Genomic DNA, 16,168 nt, shown 5'->3' on the forward strand with positions numbered 1-16,168 from the left:
CCCTCGTCCATCTTCAGAGTTACATCCTCAAAAAATTCCAGAAGATTAGTCAAGCATGATTTCCCCTTCATAAATCCATGCTGACTCTGACCTATCCTGTTACTACTATCCAGATGTGTCGTAATTTCATCCTTTATAAGAGACTCCAGCATCTTTCCCACCACTGAGGTCAGACTAACTGGTCTATAATTTCCTGCTTCCTCTCTCCCTCCTTTCTTAAAAAGTGGTACAACATTAGCCACCCTCCAATCCGCAGGAACTGATCCTGAATCTATCGAACTCTGGAAAATAATCACCAATGCATCCACGATTTCTCGAGCCACCTCCTTCAGTACCCTGGGATGTAGACCATCAGGCCCCGGGGACTTATCAACCTTCAGACCTAACAGTCTCTCCAACACCAATTCCTGGCAAATAGAAATTCCCTTAGGTTCAGGTCCTTCAGCCACTGTTACCTCAAGGAGATTGCTTGTGTCTTCCCCAGTGAACACAGATCTGAAGTGCCAATTCAATTCTTCTGCTATTTCTTTGTTCCCCGTAATATATTCCCCTGTTTCTGTCTGGATAGGTTACTCTTCTGGAGGGTCGATGTGGACTTGTTGGGCCGAAGGGCCTGTTTCCATACTGTCGGGAATCTAATCATATTGAGGTTGTACAGGGCATTATTGAGGTGTCTTCTGGAGTACTGTGTTCAGTTCTGGTCACCCTATTAGAGGAAGGATATTATTAAGCTGGAGAGTTTTCAGAAGAGATATACCAGGATGCTGCTGAGAATACAGGATTTGAGTTATAAAGATAGGCTGGAAGTTTTCTCACTGGATCGTAAGAGGTTGAGGGGTGACCTTATTGAGGTTTATAAAATCATGAGGAGTATAGATAAGGTGAATGGCTTTTCTCTCGGGTGGGGGATTTCAAGACTGGGGAGCATATTTTTAAAATGAAAGGAGAAAATTTTTTAAAAAGACATGAAATTCAACTTTTTTTTTTACACAGAGTAGTTAGTGTATGACATGAACTTCCAGAGGAAGTGATGGATGCAGGTACAGTTACAACATTATAAAGACATTTAGATAAGTACATGAATAAAAAACTGTTTGGAGAGATACGGGCCAAGGGCACGCAGGTGGGACTAGTTTAGTTTTGAGGTTATGGTTGGCATGGACTGGTTGGATCAAAGGGTCTGCTTCTGTGCTGTATAACTGACTCTAAATTGCAATGTTACTCATGTTGCATCAGTACTTCAAAATACTGAATTAGCTGTGGAGCGATTTGGAATGGTAAGGTTCTGAAAAGTACAGTAGAAACAAAATATATTTGTTTTCATTTTGTTGCATATTTTTAATAACCTAGAATCCTATTTTTCAGCGAGAACCTGTCCAGTTTCATTTTCCAATTCATTGACAGACTTTTCCTTCAGCAATTACACGGGGACAAAGCGGCCAATCTCAGCAATTAATTCAAAGAACAGGTGGAAGAGTCTGGCTTTATCACACAGAACCACATATCATCGTTCAGATATTCAGCACTCCTGAACAAGGCGCCGGTGGTCTACCCCATTGGGAAACGGGATTATGCTTTCATCGATTATACTAACAATGACAGATTTAACCTACCATGTTCATGACAGTCAGTATGAATCGTTGAGCAGCCTCGGCACCATGATATTCAACCATGTCAGAATCTGCCACCACTAACGTCTCCACTGTGTATTCATTGGTTAACCGAATGGCATTTCTTCTAGGGCGCCAACCATCAGCTTTCTTCAGTCTCTGTCTTCCTAAGATGGAATATTAATACATTACTTGTGTAACTAAACCAAGCATTCAGAAATCAAAACAAAAATTAAAACATCAAGCAACCTATTGCAGCTGTCATCTGATCAGATGAGAGTGGATCAATAGCATTTATAACGTAAACTGTTGGCTTTTTTTGTATGAAATACACAAGTATATAAGAGTAATTGAATTTTACAGCATGAAAACAGACGCTTCGATTCAACCAGTCGGTGCTGACCATAACTCAAAACTCGTCCATAACTCGTCCATAACTGACCATAACTCGTCCCACTTGCCTGCATTTGGACCATATCCCTCCAAAAGATTTCTTATTCATGTACTTACCCAACTGCCTTTTAAATGTTGTAACTGTACCCACATCCACCACTTCCTCCTGAAGTTCATTTCATGCATGAACCACACAGCATAAAAAAGTTATTCCTCATGTCTTTTTAAAATCTTTCTCCTTTCACATTAAAAATATGCGCCCTTCTCTTGAAATCCCCAACCTAAGGGAAAGACACCTGCCATTCACCTTATCAATATCCCTCATGTTTTTACATACCTGAATAAGGTCAACCCTCCTAAGCTCTAGTGATAAAACTCCTAGACTATCCAGCCTATTTTTAACTACCCAAAACCTCCATTCCAGGCAACTTCCAGGTAAACCTGCTGAGCCCTCTCCAACTTATAAAATCTTTCTATAACAGGCTGACCAGAACTAGACAGTATTCCAGAAGAGGCCTCACCAACATTCTGCACAACCTCAACATGACTTCCCAACTCCTGTACTCAAAAGGTCTGAGCAATGAAAGCAAGTGTGCTATATTTCTTCTTCACCACCCTGCCTACATGTGATGCAAACTTCAAAGAATTATGTACCTGAACCCGGAGGTCTCTCTGTTCTGTTACACTACTGTCCTGCACGTGTTTGTTTTACCAAAATGCAATACCTTGCATTTATCTAAATTAAACTCTATCTATCACTCTTCAACCCATTCACCCAACTGATCAAGATCTGTTTGTAATCTTAGATAACCTTCCACACTGTCCACTATAATCACGATTTGGAGATGCCGGTGTTGGACTGGGGTGTACAAAATTAAAAATCACACAACACCAGGTTATAGTCCAACAGGTTTAATTGGAAGCATGCTAGCTTTCGGAGCGACGCTCCTTCATCAGGTGATTGTCAATCACCTGATGAAGGAGCGTTGCTCCGAAAGCTAGCATGCTTCCAATTAAACCTGTTGGACTATAACCTGGTGTTGTGTGATTTTTAACACTTGAATCACCAACTTTAATCACAAACTTACTAACCATGCCTCCTGTATCCTCATCTAAATCATTTATATAAATGACAAACAAAAGTGGACTCAGCACCAATCCCTGTGGAACATCACTGGTAACAGGCCTCCAATCTAAAAAACAATCCTTCACCACCACCCTCTGTCTCCTGCTGTTATGCCAATTTTGTATCCAATTGGCAAGCTCATGCTGAATCCCACGTGATTTAACTTTACTAATTAGTCTACAATGCGGAACATAGTCAAAAGCTTTACTGAAGTCCAAGTAAGCAACGTCTACCACTCTGCCCTCATGAATCCTCTTGGTTACTTCCTCAAAAACTCAAGTTTGTGAGACATGAGTTCCCTCGCACAAAACCATGCTGACCATCCCTAATTATTCCTTGCCTCACCAAATACACAAATCCTATCACACAGAATCACAAACAAATTACACACCACCAAAGTCAGACTCTCAGGTCTACATTTCCCAGACTACGACTTAAATCCCTTCCTAAACAATGGCACAACATCAGCCACTCTCCAGTCATCTCGAATTACGGATGACAGATATTTTTGCAAGGGGCCCCTCCCCAACTTCCCACAACATGCTGAAGTAATACTCGATCAGCTCCTGGAGATTTATCCACCTTTATATTTTCTAAGGCGCCCAGCATGTCCTCTTCTATAATGTGAACTGTTTTCAAAACATCAATATTTATTTCCAAGTTTTCCAGCCTCCATTCCTTTCTCCACAGTAAAAACTGACACAAAATACTCACTTAATATATCTCCCATCTCCTGAGGTTCAACAGAAAGATGACCTCTGATGTTTAAGGGGACCTGCTCTCCCTTGGGAATCTGATTTTTGAGTTAGTAACCTGCAGGTTTTTTGGGTATCTGAAGTTATTAATTGTATTAATTGAGGCTATAAATGCAAAGATGTCTAGGAGTCAAGATGACGGATCTCCAACAACCATCTTCCTATGTGCCAGGTATGACTCCAACCAGCAGAAAGTTTGCCTCCGAATCCTACTGATTCCAAATGATTCCGCTTTACCAGGGCCCCTTCATACCACAGTCAGTCAAATGTGGCCTTGATGTCAAGCCTGTCACTTGCACCTCCCCTCTGGAAGCTACAACTTTTGTTTATTTTTGAACCTTGTTGGAGGTCCAACACCTCTGCACGAGTTCTTCAGGGTAGCATCTTGGCACAATAATCATCAATGACCTTCCCTTCATCATAAGGTCAGTAGTGGGAATGTTCAGCAATATTGATGACTCCTCAGAAACTGAAGCAATCTGCGGTAAAATGCAACACGATCTGGACAATATCCAGATTTGGGCTGATAAGTGGCAAGTAACATTCGCACATCACATAAGTGTCAGCAAATGACCATCGACCATAGGAGACAATATAACCACCATTCTATAATATTCAATGGAATTATCATGATATATACAGTGGCTAGAAGAGAGAGGTCAGAGGCAAGGAATAATGTGGCAAATAATTCCCCTCCTGACTCCTCAAAGTCTATCCACCATCTACAAGGCACATATCAGGATATATTTGCACCATTAACCACAGGTGAGGTCCCAGAAAACTGGATTCTAGATTAGAGTGGTGCTAGAAAAGCACAGCAGTTCAGGCAGCATCCGAGGAGCAGTAAAATCGACGTTTTGGGCAAAAGCCCTTCATCACGAATACAGGCAGACAGCCTGAAGGGTGGAGAGATAAATGAGAGGAGGGTGGGGGTGGGGAGAAAGTAGCATAGAGTACAACAGGTGAGTGAGGGTGGGGATGGTGATAGGTCGGGGGGGTGGGAGGTGAGGGTGGAGTGGATAGGTGGAAAAGAAGATAGGCAGGTAGGAAGAGCTTCAGGGTAGAGGAAATGACCTGGGAGTTGCAGTGGGAGAGGGACTCCCTGAGATTCTTGTAGAGAGAGAAGGAAAACTTCTTTGAGGCAGGCATCCTTGCAAGAGGATTCGCAGTAGGGTTAAAATCAACTAAGTAAAAACAAGGACTGCAGATGCTGGAAACCAGATTCTAGATTAGAGTGGTGCTGGAAAAGCACAACAGGTCAGGCATCATCTGAGGAGCAGTAAAATCGATGTTTCGGGCAAAAGCCTTTCATCAGGAATACAGGCAGAGAGCCTGAAGGATGGAAAGATAAATGAGAGGAGGATGGGGGTGGGGAGAAAGTATCAGAGTACAATAGGTGAGTGGGGGAGGGGATGATGGTGATAGGTCGGGGGTGGGGGGGGGGGGGGGGGGTGGGCGGCGGTGGTGAGGGCAGTCGTTGTTTTTACCTGGTTGATTTTAACCCTACTGCGAATCCCCTTGCAAGGATGCCTGCCTTGAAGAAGTTTTCCTCCTCTCTCTACAAGAATCTCCGGGATTCCCTCTCCCACAGCAACCCCCAGGTCATTTCCTCTGCCCTGAAGCTCTTCCTACCTGCCTATCTTCTTTGCCACCTATCCACTCCACCCTCACCTCCTACTCCCCTGACCTATCACCATCCCCTTCCCCCAGTCACCTATTCTACTCTATGCTACTTTCCCCCCACCCCCACCCGCCTCTCATTTATCTCTCCACCCTTCAGGCTCTCTACCTGTATTCCTGATGAAGGGTTTTTGCCCAAAACGTCGATTTTACTGCTCCTCGGATGCTGCCTGAACTGCTGTGCTTTTCCAGCACCACTCTAATCTAGAATCTGGTTTCCAGCATCTGCAGTCCTTATTTTTACCCAGAAGACTGGAGGATAACAAATGCTGTGCCCTTATTAAAGAACACCTGCAAAGAAAAACCTGCGAACTATAGATCAGTAAGCCTAACAGGTTGTTAAGTTACTTGAGAAGATTCTGAGAGATAAAATAAACATGCATTTGGAAAGATAGGATTTGATTTGAAGTAGTTAGCATTGCTTTGTGAATGGGAGATCATGCCTCACAAATTTATTAGAGTGCTTTGATGAAGTGACCAGGAAGATTGATGAGTGTAGACGTAGTCCATATGGATTTCAGTTAGGCCTTTGATAAGGCTCCACATCGTAGGCTGCTGCAGAAGGTTAAATCACATGAAATCGAGGGGACCTGGCAAATTTGATACACAATTAGGTTGATGGTAGGTAACAGAATACAATAGTGGAAGGATGGTTGTTGGACTAAAGACCTGTGACTAGTGTAGTGTCTCAGGGGTCGGTGCTGGGCTCATTAATGTTTGTTATCTATATCAATAATTTGGATGAGAATGTACAAGGCGTGATTAGAAGGTTTGCTGATGACACTAAAATAGGCAGTGTCGTGGACAGTGAGGAAGGTTATCAGAAATTGCAGCAGGACCTTGATCTGCTGGGGAAGTGAGCCAAGAAATGGCAAATGGAGTTTAATATAGATATGTGTGAGGTCTTGCATTTTGGAAAGTCAAAATCAAGATAAGAGCTTCATGGTGAATGGTTAGGCCTTAGGGAGTGTAGTGGAATTGAGGGTCACTGGAGTTCAGGTGCACGGTTCTCTGAAAGTGGAGTCACAGGTAGACAGGGCAGTGAAGGTGGCTTCTGGCACACTGGCCTTCATCAGTCAGGGCACTGAGTATAGAAGTTGGGAAGTTATGTTGCAATTGTACAGGACATTGGTGAGGCCACCCTTGGAGTATTGTGTTCAGTTTTGGTCACCTTGCTGTAGAAAGGGTGTTACTAAACTAGAAAGAGTACAGAAGAGATTTACACAGATTTGCCAGGACTCAACGGTCTGAGTTATAGGGAGAAGGTGGATAAACTAAGACTTTTTACTTTACAAGACTGAGCTGGGGGTGGGGGGGGGGGGGGGGTGGGGGTAGGTTGGATCTTATAGAAGTATATAAGATCATGAGAGGCATGGATAGGGTGAATGCACTCAGTCTTTTTCCCAGGGTTGGAGAATCGAGAGCTAGAGGGCATCAGTTTAAGGTTAGAGAAGAAAGAATAAAAGGGAACCGGAGGGGGAAACCTTTTTTTTTTACATGGAGTGCGGCACGCTTTTGGAATGAGCTGCCAGCAGAAATGGTTGAGGCACGTACATTAACAACATTTAAAAAGGCACTTGGACAAATACACAAATAGGAAAGGTTTAGAAGGATAGGGCCATGTGTGGGAAAATGGGGTATTGACATTTTGGTCACTACGGACCAGTTTGGGCCAAAGGGCCTGTCTCCGTGCTATACAACTCCATGACACTGCAAGAGTGTGATGACGTACCCCTCACTTGCCTAGATGGGTGCAGCTCCAACAACACTCTAGGACAAAGCAAAAAACTTTAATGGCACCACATCCTCAAACATCCCCTCCCACCAACACTCACCCTCAGCAGCAGCAATGTGTACTATCTACAAAATGTACTGCAGAAATTCATTAAAGATCCACATACAACACCTTCCCAATCCATAACCATGTAACCTAGAAGGGCAGCAGTTATATAGAAACACCATCACCTTCAAGTTCCCCTCCAGCTACTCCCCATCCTGACTTGGAAATACTGTATATCACTTTAATGAGGCAAGGAGCTGAGTGACCTGAGCAGAGTCTAAACTGGGATTCAGTGAATAGGTCATTGCTGAGCAGGTGCTGCTCGAAAACACTATTGACAACACCTTCCATCACTTTAATGGTGATCGACAGTTTTCTATCATGATAAATACGCCCTTAAGAGTATACTTTTAAGTTTAGAAAGTGAGATTTCAAATGGGATATTAAATGGAAAAACATGGGTGCAGTTACCAAATAATGCTTACTTACTAGTGTGGCCAAGAGCCTAAGTAACTAGGCTCAAGATAGAACTAGGTAAAAACAATGACTGCAGATGCTGGAAACCAGATTCTGGATTAGTGGTACTGGAAGAGCACAGCAGTTCAGGCAGCATCCAAGGAGCTTCGAAATCGACGTTTCGGGCAAAAGCCCTTCATCAGGAATAAAGGCAGTGAGCCTGAAGCGTGGAGAGATAAGCTAGAGGAGGGTGGGGGTGGGGAGAGAGTAGCATAGAGTACAATAGGTGAGTGGGGGAGGGGGATGAAGGTGATAGGTCAAGGAGGAGAGGGTAGAGTGGATAGGTGGAAAAGAAGATAGGCGGAAAAGAAGATAGGCGGAAAAGAAGATAGGCGGAAAAGAAGATAGGCAGGTAGGACAAGTCCGGACAAGTCAAGGGGACAGTTACTGAGCTGGAAGTTCAGAACTAGGGTGAGGTGGGGGAAGGGGAAATGAGGAAACTGTTGAAGTCCACATTGATGCCCTGGGGTTGATGCCACCGCAGGAACTGTAAAACCTGCGCCCACACCTCCTCCCTCACCTCTATCCAAGGCCCTAAAGGAGCCTTCCGCATCCAAAGTTTTACTTGCACATCCACTAATATCATTTATTGTATCTGCTACTCCCGATGCGGTCTCCTCTACATTGGGGACACTGGGCGCCTCCTAGCAGAGCGCTTTAGGGAACATCTCCGGGACACCCGCACCAATCAACCACACCGCCCCGTGGCCCAACATTTCAACTCCCCCTCCCACTCTGCCGAGGACATGGAGGTCCTGAGCCTCCTTCACCGCCACTCCCTCACCACCAGACGCCTGGAGGAAGAACGCCTCATCTTCCGCCTCGGAACACTTCAGGCTCACTGCCTTTATTCCTGATGAAGGGCTTTTGCCCGAAACATCGATTTCGAAGCTACTTGGATGCTGCCTGAACTGCTGTGCTCTTCCAGCACCACTAATCCAGAATCAAGATAAAACTAGCCAAACCATATCTGTGAGCAAGGCCTGATAGAATGCAAAGAGACTAAGGTTACCACAGGTCAAAAGCCAGCAGATATCAGCCCACACCCGTTTTGCATATTGAACAATGGGAAAGGTGTTATGACCCAACTCTGATTAAGAGGTACTTAGCCAGAACAATACAAAGAAACAGGTTTGTGTGTTCCCCAGTTTCAGCCAGACACATTGGTATCAAAGAATAATAATAGCTTAGAAAGGGAATGGGTACACTCAAGATGACCTGATCTAATGTCATATGCTGTGACCCTGCTTTTTGACTCCATTGGTTGAAGCCACAATATTCCAGAAGGGCTCAGAAGGGCCAATAAGAGACACATGATGACCATTTCCTCAGCAACGACTCTACGTGAGACCCACTTTCGCACCAAGTCGACTGAGTGCACCCCTCAACAGAGCTTAGTGAATTGGATTCAGCAGCCCAATCAAGTTCACCAGAGCAGGTCGATGGGTTTTCAGGCAGTAAGCCTAGATTGGGAACAGGTTAACTTAATTTGTTATGCAAGAGTTGTTTCTTTAACTGGAGAACATTTGGATAAAAAAAAAGGTTTGTCTCATAAAGTAACAACATTTTCACAACACATTTTATGAGTAATAAATTGATCAAAGTCGCTGTATAAAATATTTCACAGGCAACATTTGGCAGCCCTCGATCAGCAGTGAGAAAACACAGCAGGCCAGGCAGCATCAGAGGAGCAGGAAACCTGAAGAAGGGCTTATGCCCAAAATGTCGATTCTCCTGCTCCTCGGATGCTGCCTGGCCTGCTGTGTTTTACCAGCACCACATTTTTCAACTCTGGTCCCCAGCATCTGCAGTCCTCACTTTCTCCTCCTTGATAAGCAGTGACCCTAAGATGCTCTGAAGTTGAACGCACAGCCTTGTATTGTGAAAAATCCAGCCTGAGCAGGATTTGAGAGGGTTGCTACTTTATGTAACAGCCAGGGTTCAATTGGGAGAATGAGGATAGAGACAATCAACCAGTGGCCATATACAGATGCTTTGAAAAGCAACAGGAACAAATGGTAGAATTCAAAATTAGATTTGTTAAGGGTATGGGTAAACTTTAGAGTCAGCCACAAGAAGGGCTAAGACGCATCTCCTGAAGATTCAGATGGGTGCCTTAAACTTAGAAGCCTTGGATGGAGGATTTATGAAGGCCAGCCGCCCAACCCAACCCAACCCACCCCCCCCGCCCCCGCCCTCAACAAAGCCAACTGACTCCCATATCTATGGTGAACATAAGAGGCAAGGAAACAAGTCAGGGACCATGAAGTGGCGAGATGTAGGGTCAGGGACCCACGAGCAAGACAACAAGAGGGCTGGATAGAAAGGGTGATTGGGTCCCACTAAAGGAATTCAGTGAGTTAGGCAGAAAGTTTAAAAGCAGGATCTCTAGGGTCATAATCTAGGCATTACTTCCCAAATCCAGCAATAGGAAGATAAATACAGCTCAATATGTGGCTAAAGAGCTATTGTGGGATGGAGGGAGTGCTTCCGATATCTGGATCATTGGGATCTCCTCAATGACAGGTGGGATCTGTACAAAAAGAACAGGTCACACCTAAACTGGGGGCACACCAATATCCTTGCAGGGTTTGCTTGTGCTACTTGGGATGGTTTAAGCTAGTGTGGCAAGGGATAGGAAGTGAAACATCAGGTCAGCTTGTTGACAGAAGATAGAGGTAGAGATGAATAGGCTGAAGGAGGAAGCCTGTTTAATGAGTAAGGCGGAATAGTCTATTAAATAATTCAGGAGGAAAAAGATAATAACAGGTTGCTGAAGTATACAGCTAAAATTAGTGTTCTTTATACAAATGCAGTGTGTGTAAGGAACAAATGAAATGAGCTACAGGCACCGATTTAAATTATAAACTATGGCACAGTAGCCATTCCATAGCTGCAAGATGGTCAGGTCTGGTAACTAAACTTATCAGGTTGTAAGGTTTACAGGAAGGCTGGAGAAAGCAGCATCAGGGATGAAGTAGCATTCCTGATTAAAATTAGAATCACTTCTATGGTGAGGGAGGATGAAATGAGGAGAAAGCACTCATTGGAGACATTATATGTGGTATTGAGGAATTAAAGTAACTAAAACCACAATAGGCATCAAATGTAGATTATATGGTAGCAACTCAAAAGTGCTAGATCTTATAAATGCTGAAATTACGTAAACTACGTAGTAAAGGCAGAGTAATATTAATGGGGATTTTAATCTTAACTGACTAGGAGAGACAGTCAAGCACCTCTCAGAAAGACTATAAATTTCTAATGTGACCAGGATAGTTTCCTATGGCAAATTGCCATGGATGTGACAAGGCGACAGGCAATATTGGACTAGTAATGATTAATGAGCCTGACTTAATTCATGAGCATTGTCAAATTAGTGATCATAACATGATCAAATTTCATGTAGTATTTGTAAGCGATAAGCAAAGATCAGACACTAGAATTTTGGATTTAAGTAAGGCAGACTTTAATGGGATGTAGCAGAGACCGTACTAAACTAGGATGCTCTGCTAATGGGTAAAATAACGAAGGAACTCTGGAGGTGTTCAAAGAAACATTTTATGCTGTTCAAAAGTAATTTGCACCCATGAGAAGGAAAAGCTCCACCTCACAAAACCAGCAGCTATGGACATCTGAAGTGGTAAAAGGCAGCATAAAATTAAAAGAAAGGGTTTATAAAAACACAAAGAACAGTACAGATCCCACAGAATGGGACATATAAAAACCAACAGAGAACCACAAAGCGGTTTACAACAACAGCCAAAAATATTATGCAAGGAAACTTGCAAGGGATAAAAAGACAACGAGAGCAGATTTCATAGTTTATATAAAAGGAAAAACAGCCAGTTAAGCGTCCTATTGGTTCACTATTTAGAGGGGGGATATTGTCAGTTACCATGGGAAATGAAAGACATTCTGAACCATTATTTTGCTTCCGTATTCACAGCTGGACTGCTCACCAGAAATCCCAAAGAAAGTAACAGAGAATCAGGGACAGGGTATAAATAAAATTAGCTTAAGTAAATAATGGGAAAATTAAATGGAACTGAAGATTGCCAAAACCCCAGGACCTGACAGTTACCATCCACAAGTATTAGAGGTGGTAGGACAGCACATTGCCAATGTCCTCACCATAATCTTTCAGAGTTTCCTGGATTCAGGAGTTGAATCTCTGGATTGGAAATTTGCTCATGTCACACTACTCTTTAAGGAGCGTGAAAGGGAGAAATCAGGGAATTACAAGTAAGTCAGCCTAACATTTGTAGTCGGAAAACTGTTGAAGTCTATAAACAAAGATACAATAACTAATCACCTTGAAAATTGTCAGTTAATTGGGGGAGTCAGCATTGATTCATGAAGGGTAGCTCACGCCTAATAAACCTCTCATATTTTGTTGAAGAGCTAACAAGGGTGGTGGACACAGGTAAGTCAATAGATACTGTTTATATGGACTTCCAGAAGGCTTTTGATAAAGTCCCACACAAGAGACTATTAGCTAAGGAGAAAGCCCACAGAATGAGAATTAGCTTTTTATTAGAATTAGATTTTATTGTCACCTGTACTCAGGTGCAGAAGTACACTAGTACAGTGAAAAGTTTACAATATCCCTCTCATGCCACTATCTTAGGTACAAAGTACGTAGGTACAAATTTTAGATACAAAAAGAGGAATAAAGAAAAGCAGGTGCATTACCTTACAGTGATTTATAGTGTAAATTAAAAATAAGATCTAGTTAAAAGGATCAACATTACAGTATTGAGGACAAATTACTGACATGGATAGGAAATTAGTTGAGAGGCAAGAAACAGAGTTGGAATAATGGGTAAATACTCAAATTGGCAGAACATGATTAGTGGTGTTCTGCAGGCAACTATGCTGTTGCCGCAATTATTCCCAATATTCATTAACTACATGGATAATGGCATAAAAAGTCAAATATCCAAAATTGCTAATGACACAAAATTGGGCAATATTGTAGACAGTATAGAGGAAGCATAAAATTATTACAGGATATTGCTAGATTAGGTGAATGGGCAAAGATTTGGCAGATGGATTTTTAATATAATCACGAGGCTATCCATTTCTGACCGACAAAGGATCAATCAGGGTGTTTGTTCTAGAACACACAAAGTAAAATACAATGAAGTCCAACAGGATTTGGGGATTCAGGTCCATTGCACTTTAAAATACCACGAACAGGCGCACAAAACATCTAAAGGACTGGCATACAGGGACACAGACATTATGCTGCAGTTATACAAAACCCTAGTTGGACTTCACAGCATAATGAGCACAAATCTGGGCACCAGACATTAAAAAAGATTTTTTGAACCTGGTGAGAGTTCAACACAGGTTTACAAACATGGTCTTCAGGGGTTAAGTTATGAGGAGAGATTGGACAAATCAGGCCTTTTTTCTCAAGAATTTAGAAGGTTAATGTGTGTTCTAATTAAGGATCTTCAGGATGTTAACAGGGAAAGTCAAGGTAGATAAAGATGAACTATTTTTACTGGGTGAAGATCCTAGAAGCAGGGCCATAAGTTTAAGAATTAGGTCCAGGGAATTCAGGAGAAATGTTATAAAGCACTTCTGTACACAGAATACTGGAGATTTGGAACTCTTGCTCAAATGGCAGTTGATGTTCAATTGTTAAATTTAAATGTGAGACGGATAACTTTTTCTGAAAATTTCTTAAGCATGCATATCAAGGGATACAGACCTAAGGCAGGCACACGGAGTTAGTCCACATATTAGTCATAAGACCACAAGATATAGGAGCAAAATTAGGCCATTCAGCCCGGTGAGTCTGCTTTGCTATTTGATCATGGCTGATGTGTTTTTTTTAAACTTATTCTCCTCCTTGATTGGTAAAAGGATCAAAAGTTATCAGTGACACAGTGACTCAGTGGTTAGCACTTCTGCCTCACAGCAAAGACCGGTGTTCGATTCCCACCGCAAGTGACTGTCTGTGTGGAGTTTGTACATTAGATTAGATTCCTTACAGTTTGGAAACAGGCCTTTCGGCCCAACAAGTCCACACCGACCCTCTGAAGAGTAACCCACCCAGACCCTCTCTTCCCACCCACATTCCCTCCTCTCTCCCTGCCTGCCCTCCCCGCCCCAACCCTCAACCACACAGACACTGGGATACATTCTCCCAGTGTCTGTGTGGACTTCCTCTGGCTGCTCCAGTTTCCTTCCACATTTCAAAGATGTGCAGTTAAGGCGAACTGGCTATGCTAAATTGTATATAATGTCCAGGGATGTGCAGGCTAGGTGGATTTGCCATGTGAAAAAGAGGCATTACAGGGCAGGTTTGGAGTGTCACTCTGGATGGGAAGTTGTTCAGAGAATTGGTGTGGATTCAGTGGCCTGCTCCCACACTATAAGGATTGTGTGAAAAGTTCTGTGAAATTCTCTGTCTTAAATACACTCACTGACCTGGCCTCCAAAGCACACTGCAGCAATGAATTCCACAAATCAACCACCCTTAGGCTAAAGTAATTCCCCTCATCTCAATTCTGAAGGATCACCCTTCATTCTGTAAGGGCTGTGCTCTTGGGTTCTAGTCTCTCCGCTACTGATGAAAATATCTTCACCATGTCCATTCTAGCCAAGCCTCTCAGTAGTCTGTAAATTTCAATGCAATCTGCCCCATCCTTCTAAACTCCAAGTACAACCCCAGAGTCCTCAACTACTCCTCATATGACAAGTCCTTCAGGCCCTGGGATCAATTCTTGTAAACCTCCTCAGGATTCTTTCCAATGCCAGCACATCTTTCCTTAGATACGAGGCCCAAAACTGCTCACAAGATTCCATACGCGGTCTGACCACAGCCTTATACAGCCTCAGCAGTACATCTCTGCTCTTATGTTCCAGTCCTCTTGAAATGAAGGCCAACATTACATTTGCGTTCATAACCACCGACCCTCCCCAACATACACATTAACCTTAAGAAAGTTCTGAACTAGGACTCCCCAGTCCCTTTGTCCTTCAGATTTCCAAAGCCTTTCCCAGTTTAGAAAATAGTCTACACCCCTTCTTCCTACCAAAGTGCTTAACCTTACACTTTCCTACATTGTATCCAACTGCAACTTCTTTGCCCACTCATCTAGCCTGTCCAATTCCTTCTGCAGCCTCCCCATTTCCTCAGTACTATCTGCACCTCCACCTGTCTTTGTGTTATTTGCCTTTAGCTCCTTCGTCCACATAGTTAACGTATAAAATAAATACTTGCAGTCCCAACACGGATTCCTGCGGATCTCCCTTTGTCATCAAAAAAAAGACCCCTTTATCTCTGGCTTGTGTGAGTCAGCCAGTCCCCTCTCCATGTAGTACCTTGCCCCTAACACCATGACCTCTCTTCTTATTTATCTGGCACTTTGTCAAAGGCCTTTCAGAAATCAAAATAGGTCACATCTGCTGGTTCCCCTTTGCCTAATTTGCTTGTTACCTCCTCAAAGAAATTTAACAGATTTGTCAGGCATAACTTCCCCTTGACAAGGCTGTACTGACTCTGATGAAGGACCTCGGCCTGAAATGTCAATTTTCCTGCTCCTCGGACACTGCTGTTCTTTTCCAGCAATACACTCAACTCTGATCTTCAGCATCTGCAGATCTCACTGTCTCCTGTACTGTCTCGGCCCTATTTTACCATGTATTTCCAAGTACTCAGCAATCTCATTCTTAATAATGTACTCCATAATCTTACCGATTACTAAGGCTAACCAGCCTACAGTTTCCTGTCTTCTGCCTCCCTCCCTCCTTCCTTAAACAGGAGTGTTACCTTAGCCATTTTCCAGTCCTCTGGGACTCTCCCTGACTCCAGTGATTCCTGAAAGGTGACCACCAATGCTTCTACAATCTCCTCAGCTACCTCCTTCAGAACCCAGGAGGTGTAGCCCATCCACTGCAGGTGATTTATCTACCTTCAGACATTTCAGTTTCCCAGTATCTTGTCCATAGTGATGGCCACTGTTTCTCACCTCTGCTTCTGGACTCTCAAAGATCTGGTGTTGTTGATGTCTCACTGCGAAAACTGATGCAAAGTACTTATTCAGTTCCTCTGCTATGATCTTATTGAAATCACAGAACAGACTGAAGGGGCTGAATGGCTAACTCCTGTTCTTATTTCTCAAGCTATGAGAGAAAGATTGCAAAAATACTAAGTTAAGACAGGAGTTCGATGAGATGAACTAGGACGTGGACAAAACAAAGAATAAAGCAATAGAGCAGGAACAGAGGAACCAGATAAGTTTATTACACATGGACCAGTTCCAGACACAATGTGAAAAAATTCATCAGG

At 43.1% G+C, this 16,168-nt stretch overlaps 1 protein-coding gene across 1 annotated transcript in view; it reads right to left on the minus strand.

The window, feature by feature from the left end:
* The window catches only part of adamts17 (ADAM metallopeptidase with thrombospondin type 1 motif, 17), a 669,321-nt gene that overhangs the window by 594,028 nt on the left and 59,125 nt on the right, over positions 1-16,168 (minus strand). The window contains exon 4 of the mRNA XM_072564884.1: positions 1,614-1,777. Coding sequence (XP_072420985.1) covers positions 1,614-1,777 — 164 coding nt within the window. The remainder of the gene's footprint in view (positions 1-1,613; positions 1,778-16,168) is intronic.

The sequence above is a fragment of the Chiloscyllium punctatum genome, chromosome 48 (genome assembly GCF_047496795.1).
Source record: "Chiloscyllium punctatum isolate Juve2018m chromosome 48, sChiPun1.3, whole genome shotgun sequence".
In the NCBI taxonomy this organism is placed as follows: Eukaryota; Metazoa; Chordata; class Chondrichthyes; order Orectolobiformes; family Hemiscylliidae; genus Chiloscyllium; species Chiloscyllium punctatum.